This window comes from Lipotes vexillifer, unplaced genomic scaffold (genome assembly GCF_000442215.2).
Source record: "Lipotes vexillifer unplaced genomic scaffold, Lipotes_vexillifer_v1.1 scaffold84, whole genome shotgun sequence".
In the NCBI taxonomy this organism is placed as follows: Eukaryota; Metazoa; Chordata; class Mammalia; order Artiodactyla; family Lipotidae; genus Lipotes; species Lipotes vexillifer.
Window position 1 is genome coordinate 1,761,695 of NW_006783414.1, and position 9,674 is coordinate 1,771,368.

Below are 9,674 nucleotides of genomic sequence, written 5' to 3' on the forward strand. Positions count from 1 at the left end.
TCAGAAGGGCATCATGAGACTTGAGTAAATCCCCAAATATCACTAAAGTAAATTGTTTGCATTAAAAGAGCAGTAAAATACAACCGGGAATTTTAAGTAACTACTTCCGATTCTAACGATTAGCGCTAAAATTTTATTTATAAAATAAAGCTTTTATAATGAACATTTCTCTTGTTCAACTTTTAAGTTGAAATTTTTTCAGTTGAGGAAATTTTTCACTAGCCAAATCACTTCGCCTTGTTTTAGCACAGTGTATGTGGACTCATTTGCTTGGTTTTGTGAAATTCCCCTCTGATAAATCGTACACTTCAACTGTCTGGTTAAAAAGACACTTTCTTAGATCTCGCCTTTTTATTAGCAGCTGGCTTTCTATGCGGGGAACATTTTCACAGAGAACTAAAGCTCTCATTTCATGCAGTTACTGCAGTACATCTGATTACAAACGAGAAACAGCAAGATAGTTTTGAGAAGTGGACGTACGATGGCCACAGACTTACCGGCTGAGTTCATGTGTCAGCTTCGGTGGGTGAGACTCCCAAACTCCTTACATGCCAGGCAACTTTCAGTTCACTTTTAAAATTCCTCCCTGGGTTTCCACCAAGCTGGGCTGATAAGCCTTCTGCTTCCCTCTGCTGACTAGATGCTTTTTAAAATCCTTTCTATAATGATGGTGAAATGAAGCATATAAAGTCATTTTTTTTCTCCTCCAGTATCTTAGGATTTGAGACCTTCTGACAAAAGAAATAACTTATCATAAAATCAGAAAACTGAAGGGAACCAGAGAAATCATTAGCCTTGATTTTATAGATGATGCCAGTAGGCTACCTTGGGACAAAGTTTAACTAGTGGCAGAATCAGGACTCAAGCTTTGCCTCCTGACTACAAATTAATGCTGCTTTTCTTACTACTTGCTAACTGACTGTCAAGCACATTTCAGATACTGGGTGATTTTTGTTTGTTTCTTTTGCTCGTTCCTCTCCTCTCCAGAGGACATGTGGTCAGAGTTAAAACACATTTCTTACTCTTATGCAAATTGCCGCAGGAGGATGGCAGCTCCTCTTTCAGGGTAATTTTCATTCAGAAGTGATTTAGGATTTTGGAGGAGTTAAAAGCTAATGGCTAAGCTGTTATAAAAAAAAAAAAAGGGAGTGGGGACTTGGGGTGGGGCTCAGGGCTTGCTGAGGAAGGAGCAGCTGAAGTTGGGGAGTCCTACAGAAGGGCTGCAGGGAACCCCCAAGGTATCTGGATTGGAAGAGGACATTGAGCCTCAGACATGAACAAACTTCCATGGTACGTGGTCCACGGTTGCATGGTCTCTGCATCTGCTACTAGTCTCTGGTCACCATGTGCCTGCCAGCCTGTCGTGGATGTGACCATGGACACAACACTGGACCTACCAGGCTTCTCTCTTACCTTCCAGACAAGGTTTTTTGCAGGGTGAATATGTGGTTTTTGAATCATAGGCAGAAGGATGACTTTGGGTACTGGCAGTACTATTTTACTGAAAATCTGGAGTTGCACAAATAGTTCTTTAGAACATAAAACTAAATGGACAACAATTACACTCAGCATTTATAAGAGGCAGTACAAAATGTGCTCTGCTTCTACATGATATAAATTGTATATAATACCATGATTTAAACAAAATTAATTAATTAGTTCTGGGAAATACATCTTACTCAACGTCTGATGTTTCCCACAATAAAGGGAAAAAATGCAGTTCTTTGAGCAGCTGGGTTTCTTTTCATTTCCAAGTTCATTTTAGTGACAGTGTGAAGATTTAAGGATAATCCTTTCACTGAAGACGCAGAAGTCAAAAAACATCACAGGACTGTTCTGAACTCATCAAAAATGAAATTAGGCACGTGTGCTTCAGCAACCTAAAATAAATAAGAGTTAACTTTCACAGTGTTATAAGAAGCAATTCAAATTTTTCCATATGAAAATTAAAGACACGAAGACATCCTTTGGAGCAAGGTGAATCACAGGGAAATACTGGACCACTAATTGAAACCACCACCTTCTGCTTCTGGTGTCCTACTGCTGGTGTCTAATTTCTTGGCACTGCTGACATCTGAAGGGATGCTATACAGCTCCCTGTCCCCCCACCCCCGCCCCAGATGTGAGCTCCTTGGCTCTTAAAGGCGCTTGGATCTGCAAGGATGCACATGCCTCTGGGAAGTACTAAGAAGTGGTCTCAGGTCACCTCATAATTAACTGATGGCCAACCTCAGTCACTTGCCAGAACGGGACATCTGGCAAGTGACTGAGGCCAGAGGAGGAAGACCCTCAAAGGCAGGCATTCCTTAACTGAGCTGGGGAAGCCCTCAGAGGGGTGGGACTGGGTAAATGGGGTGGAATGTAGAACCAACTAGGTGATCTCCAAGCACTGGAAATTGGTAGTCTTCAGGAGCAGTGTTTAATTCCTTTCTGACTATAAAGTTATCACCTGCTAATTAGAGGAAATTTAGCAAATGTAGAGAAGTATAAAAAAGGAATAATCTCTAATCTCAATTCCTTAAGAGAAAACTAAAACTGCTAATTATTTTGTATCAAATTCTTCCAGTTTACACACACACACACACTCAAAACTAGAATCACATAATCTTGTGTCCTTTATCTCTGCTAAATTTTATGTTCTAAATATCCTTACATGTACATCTTGGTGAACTTTTGCATATATACCCAGCAGGTAAATTTCTAGCAGTGGAATTGCTGAGATCAGTAAGATATTACAAAAGTTTTTTTAAATAGATAAAGTCAAACTGCCCTCTCCAGAGATAAGCAAATTTACATTCACATTGATAGTACTGAGAAGTCCCATTTCTTTGAAACTTTCCCAAGCACTGGGTGCCCAACATTTTACTTTTTACCCATTTTACTGTTATTTTGATTCATGTCCCTTTAATGTAAGGTTGAACATCTTCACAAATGTTTATTGGCCACTTGTATTTCTTTTCCTGAAAACTGCCTGTTTCTTGAAAACTCCCATTTTTTTTTTTTTCTGTTGGATTGGTTATCTTTTTCTTATTGATCTAGAAGAGAACACTATAAGTTAGGAAAAAAAAAGTTCTTTTGTTAATAGTTTTCCCAATTTTTTAAAGAAAATTTTGAGACACCTGACAGAGAATTGTTTCATTATATTCAGCACTTATAAGAGATGAAATCTCTAGATCCTTTGTGGCTTCCTCCTTTGGTGTTATATATAGGATGTTCCGCTTTAGCCTAAGTTTTATGAATTTTTTTTTTTTTTTTTTTTTTTTGCGGTATGCGGGCCTCTCACTGTTGTGGCCTCTCCCACTGCGGAGCACAGGCCCCGGACGCTGTGGCCTCTCCCGTTGCGGAGCACAGGCTCCGGACGCGCAGGCCCAGCGGCCATGGCTCATGGGCCCAGCCGCTCTGCGGCATGTGGGATCTTCCCGGACCGGAGCACGAACCTGCATCGGCAGGCGGACTCTCAACGACTGCGCCACCAGGGAAGCCAAGTTCTATGAAATTTTATAAAATTCTAACCCCCTCCAAGTTATAAACATTATCTGGGATTTTGATTATAACTGCAATAAGATTATAAACTAGAAAGAATACTTGAGTTTCCTCATTCAAAAACGTGGACTTCAAAATTTTATAGTTTTTTCCTAAATATTCTTTCATATTTCTTACAGTTTATTATTCTTGGCTATGTTATTTCCTTGCTAATTCTGTCAATAGGATCTTTTTCACATTATAGTTTTGAATTGGTTATTAGTGTATTCACTTTGTATATTATGAAATCAGCTTACTTTCTGAATTCTTATTGTTTTAATAGTTTTCCACAAGTTTCTATCGGGTATTCAAGGAAGACAAATTCTCAATAAAACAAATTTGTCTTCTTTTCATTATGCATTTTAAATCTTTCATTTCCTATTCTATTGTCTGGAACCTGTACAACAAAAGCAGCAGTGAGAGTCAGCATCACCATGTAACTCTTATCGTCCTGACCTTGATGAGAATGCCAGTAGCACTTAGAATTAAGTCTGACCTTGCTAGTTAATTTTAAAAGCATCATCTTTGGTTTTTGTTATAAAAAAGTTAACTCTGATTCCTAACCTACTAATTTTTCAAAATCAGAATGGCTTTTCAGCATCTATTGAAGGTTTTTTTATATTTCAGGGTCAAGCTCTCCACTCTCAGCTAAAACTTACCAAAGTGGAATTACTACTGAGAAAAGAAAAGAGTATCTTAGGAGGTGGAAAGTAATCTGTCATTTTTGGAAACGGTGGTTGTATAGCACTTCAACCATGGTGTGAACTTAGCCAAACTTGCTGTGGGAACCCGGTTACTGTAGAGATGAAAAACAAAGCACACAATCATTCTCTACCCGGACCCCTTAAGGAATTCTCCCCTGGAGCTCATCTTAGCTCCTCCTCAACAGGCTGAGCTGCAGACCAGAGGAGGGTGTGGTAGAGGGCAAGAAGAGGGAGGAAGCTCTGTTCAACCCTGTTTTCTCGCAAAGCACTGAACACGTGGAGGAGGGGGGAACATCTTAGAGCCGAGCCGGGGGTAGAGCAGGGCGAGGGGCTCAGAGGTGTCCACTGGGAATGAGCCTCTGGACTTCACTCCTCATGGGTCAAGGCCATGCTTCATACCATCTTTCTACAAAAAGGGCATTAATATTGTTCTTTATCTACTGCTTACCCTCCTGGGTAGCTTTGTGTACCGAACATAATCCTCCAGAAACAAAAGGGCACCCACAACATCTGCAGGCATTTCTGGTATCTTCTGGCTGCAACAGAGAACAGTTTGGATCGATTAACTGCTTTGTACACAGTGGACCCTCTGTCAAAATACTGAAAGACTAAAAAAACGACAGATGACTAAATGAAGTCAAAGAAGAGACAAATCTACAGCACCTCGTCCTGAGTCACAGCAAGCCAGATCTTGCTGGCCTGTCTTCAAAACACAGCCTGGAGGATGGAATCAAACTTCTCTGAATGGCCTACACGGGCCTTCACCACATGGTGCCTGCTGACCCTTTAGGGTAGCGGAGAAGGAGACTCAGGACCCAGCATCTCATGCAAATAACTTGTTTCTATCCCAGAAAAGCCACATTTGGGGTGGGGGAAGGGAGAACTAAAGGTTTACAAGCTTTATATCACGTAGGAACTTCCGTGCAATTTGTTCCATTACACACCAGGAACTCGGGCTATGCTGCCCACGAGGTGCTCCCTGACACTCCACTGGAGGGTGGAGCCATCCCTGGGCAGTGGCCCAGTGGGAGGACACGGGCTCACTGAGGTCTGAGCACAGTGTCCAGGATGGCAGAGGGGCAGGCCTGTACTTTCTCTCCACGGAGCTTGCTGATGGTGGTTATGACTCATTCACAGTGCGTGCTCCCAGGGCTCCTCGGCAGAGTGACTAAGGACGGGCACACCTATAATTGCCCCAAACAAGGAGATGTGCCCCGACCTGCTTTACAGAGCAAGGTGAGCAGTCAGTTCCTGTCTCTACTAGGGGGACGATAAGAGGAATTTGCCAAGCGAGGTTCCCAGCCCATTCTGTAACATCAATTCCATTTTCTCCTGGTTGGCCTTCTGTACCTTGTACACTGCTCCACTGTGGAGCGGATAAACTGGCCGATCAACGCCAGGAACTGTTCTGTGTAGCGGGAATGAAACTGCTTCAGCAGGGTGAGCAGTCCCAGCACGAGTGGCGGCCAATCCACAGGGTCGGCAGGTTTTCGGCAGACCATGCCTGCAAGGACCAACAAATTACAAATTACCACCAAGCGAACTGCTTGCCTTAGGCAACATTCATTTAGTATGAATGTTCGTGAATGTCAAAATGTCTGGGGCCCACATCATCACTGGCAGATGATTATGTGAGGGAAAGATAATCCAACACCCTAAAATGGGTACTAATTTTTATAATTACCATCACTGTTTCTTTTGGATTATATAATTAATGGATGCAACTGTAGAAAAATTTAAAGAGATAAATGTAAATGAGGAAATAAAAATTGCCTAGAATCGGCTTCTGTTAATGGCAGCATGGCATACTAAATACCTTGAACTACTCTCTTAAATGAAAACATTCAAAATACTGGATAAGATTTTAAAAGTATCTTTAAACACAAGGTTAAATGTTACACAAGAAAAGAATGTGCAGAAATCAGGACAGTCGAAGAAGGAAATATGTCAAGTGAGTGAGTGAGTGCCAAAGCTGGCCTTTTCGCTAAGGATTTCTGCCCAAATCTGGAGACCTTGACCTTCTGCCTGAATGGCTGTATGGGGAACAGGAGACAGACCACAATGTTGAAAACAAAACAAAAGGACGTGGGTTCGAGCCCTGGTCCGGGAAGATCCCACATGCTGCGGAGCAGCTAAGCCCGTGCGCCACAACTACTAAGCCTGTGCTCTAGCGCCTGCGAGCCACAACTAGTGAGCCCGCATGCCACAACTACTGAAGTCCGTGCACCTAGAGCTCATGCTCTGCAACAAGAGAAGCCACCGCAATGAGAAGCCCGTGCACCGCAACCAAGAGTAGCCCTTTCTCGCCACAACTAGAGAAAGCCCGTGCGCAGCAACAAAGACCCAACACAGCCAAAAATAAAAATTAATTAATTAATTTAAAAAAAAGGCAATCAACCCAATTTAAAAATAGGCAAAAGACTTGAACAGACACTTAACAAAGAAAAATATAAAGAAACAAACAAACAAAAAAGATATAAAGAACGGCCAAAAAGCACTTGAAAAAGTGCTCAACATCATTAATCATCAGGGAAAGGCAACTTAAAACTACCATGAGATACCATACACACCCATTAGAATGGCTCAAATTAAAAAGACTGAGATGGCTAAATGCTGATGGGTTGTAAAATCGTACGACCACTTTGCGAAAAGGATTGGCAGTTGATTAGAAAGTTAAACTGGTCAGACAGACCCGCAGATCCCATATTTGGGTTTTTGTGAAAACTGGAAAAACTTACTTAAGATGCCAAAACAAGTTATCTTGATTTACCTAACCCAGGCCTTGGCAATTCCAAATTACTCAATGCCCACTGTAAAAGACTCTAGCCATACTCAGAACATGGAGAAGTAATCCTTTCCAGGTGGAGAACAAAAGTGATGTTTACAACAAAAACTTCCTCTGAATGAGCACCACAGAGATTCTTCCTTAAAAGACAGACCAAGGCAGGCGTGCGTTTCTCAGATCAGTCTTGAGAACAATGCTTACAAGGTTAAATAAATGTTTATAGGGTCCACAAACATGCTGATGTTCCTTCCTCAGTCCTGCTTTTCTTTAATTTGATCCCCGACTTAACACATCAGCCTAATTCATGAAAAGTACTGTAGCCAGGGGACTTCTCTGGTGGTAGAGTGGGCACAATGCAGGGGGCACAGGTTTGATCCCTGGTAAGGGAACTAGTTCCCGCACGCATGACGCAACTAAGAAGTCAGCATGCCACAACTAAGAAGTCAACATGCCACAACTGAAGAGTCTGCATGCCACAACTAAAAAGTTCCCACATGCCACAATGAAGATCCCACGTGCTGCAACTAAGACCCAGACGGCCAAAATAAATAAATAAACATTAAAAAAAAAAAAAGAACTGTAGTCAGGTATACATACATTTCTAAGACATTTAACAGTTTTGTTCTGTTTTGTTTAAAGATCTGGGAATTCTGATCTTCCACTATCACTATTCCACTGGAATAGTGACATGTTTCCCATAAGGAGTTGTATAATCAAGGAGCCTGACCTTAACCATACATGCAATGAAAGAAATATTACCTAAGAACGAGACCACTGAACAAACTGTCTTAATGAAAACAAGGTATCTTCATGCACTGACAATTCACCAGTATAAAGAAGCACATTCTTATTTCGTAATAACACAGGGACAAGAGAGGGAGGTCATGAATCTCTGAATCTTGAGATGAACTTTTTTTTTTTTTTTTTTTTTCCTTGCGTTATGCGGGCCTCTCACTGTTGTGGCCTCTCCCATTTGCGGAGCACAGGCTCCGGACGCGCAGGCTCAGTGGCCATGGCTCACGGGCCCAGCCGCTCCGCGGCATGTGGGATCTTCCCGAAACGGGGCACGAACCCGCGTCTCCTGCATCGGCAGGCGGACTCTCAAGCACTGCGCCACCAGGGAAGCCCGAGATGAACTTTTAAGTCCATCTTGGGATGGTTCTTTACATTGATTTTGACCAACATACAGAAAAGGATCCAGCATCAGATAAGCATTTGCTCTGTGAGAGGTACTGTCATAGGTATTTTTGAAATCTGCTTGGCCTGAGAGGTTAAGTAACTTGGCCAAAGTCACACAGGTGATAAGTCATGAAGCCAGAATCCAAACACACGTGTTCCTGCCCTCTTATAGCAAGGACTTATTGGGCGCCACCATGCCCTGCATTCTGTGGCTGTAACAGGTATTGTTATTGGGGCTGTGTCTGGAATCAAGGAATCTTTGAATGAGGGAATAAAAACCTTACAGAGAATCCACATCTTTATCCTAAAAAAAAAACTTTTGGGATAGGAAGGGAAATACTTGAAGGAAGAAATGTATTTTGGAATTGCTGGTTAAAAAAAGTATATGGTTACATTCATGGAAAAGCTCTTACAATACTTTTAGAGTAAACTAAACTCTACAGCAGATTCTAAAAAACTCTACTTAGATATAAAGTTTGGAGACAGAGGAAATACCCGGGAATCTTATAAAAATGTTCAAGATAAAGTCAATGACAAAAAAACATTGGGTTATATTCTTGGACAGGACAAATATACTGATAGCCTTTGGTATCTATTGTTTGTATCAAGTATTTTCAAAAATAAAGTACTGGATATCCCTGGATTAGTCTCCTGTATGTAACTATATTTCTACTCTTCATACCAAAGTTCCAGATATACAGTAGGCACATGACACTTGTTGAAAGAACATTAACCAAAAAGAAGTTTCTTTCCCACCATAATCAGCTCCTTAAAGAAGAGAGAGAAGCAAAGGTCCCACACATTTTACAAGTTGGATACTCAGCCACTGTAAATTAAAGGTGGATTATACTAGGTTGATATTACATCCACCGTCTGCATCATATTTCAGAGGCCCAAAGACATGGATTTTATAAACACGCAATTAACTATGAAAGACGTCATGTGTGACATAGCATTCTATACCAAGAGCTGTTTGGTTAGATGTTAATCTACTGTTATTGTTCCTTATTGAAAAGAATAAATGTCATACAGTACCTAGGTTTTTGCTGTACTGAAGTTTTGGCAACTGGGCGATCAAAAATAGAAAGTTGACAACCGGGAAGTAGGGTAAGCGCTTTGTTGTTATGTATATCTGGAAAGAGAAGGGAAGAGATGGGTTCTTCACATCACACAATACCACAGAACACACTTCCAAATGGAAAGCTGCCATTTTGTTTGTTTGCTCTTCTGACTACTGAAAACTAGGCTGGTTCCATTAACTTGCTGTCTTCAGTGTTTTATTTAACACCCCTGACCGTTCCCCCACCAAACACAGATACCCACTTGACAATTAGCCCTTTTGGGATGGGAATAATTTTGCTTAGAGATTAGCAGTTACCTCCCCCCAGAATCCTGTTAATGTCAGCAACAAAAGGAGGGGAGAAAAAGGCGATGAGCAAGAAAGTCAAGGCAAAGCTGGAAGGAGGGCAGAGGGAGGGAAAGAG

The 9,674-nt window shown here is 41.5% G+C and overlaps 1 protein-coding gene across 2 annotated transcripts in view; it reads right to left on the bottom strand.

Annotated features, from left to right (window-relative positions):
* Nucleotides 1-1,482: 1,482 nt before the first annotated feature.
* Nucleotides 1,483-9,674, bottom strand: part of WASHC5 (WASH complex subunit 5) — a 55,436-nt gene continuing 47,244 nt past the window's right edge. The window contains exons 26-29 of one of the 2 annotated variants that reach the window (XM_007456060.1): nucleotides 9,226-9,322; nucleotides 5,577-5,730; nucleotides 4,675-4,762; nucleotides 1,483-1,880 (exon numbers count right to left, since the gene is read on the bottom strand). In XM_007456060.1, coding sequence (XP_007456122.1) covers nucleotides 1,824-1,880; nucleotides 4,675-4,762; nucleotides 5,577-5,730; nucleotides 9,226-9,322 — 396 coding nt within the window. In that variant the 3' untranslated portion in view covers nucleotides 1,483-1,823. The remainder of the gene's footprint in view (nucleotides 1,881-4,674; nucleotides 4,763-5,576; nucleotides 5,731-9,225; nucleotides 9,323-9,674) is intronic. The other variant, XM_007456061.1, reaches the window with a different exon arrangement.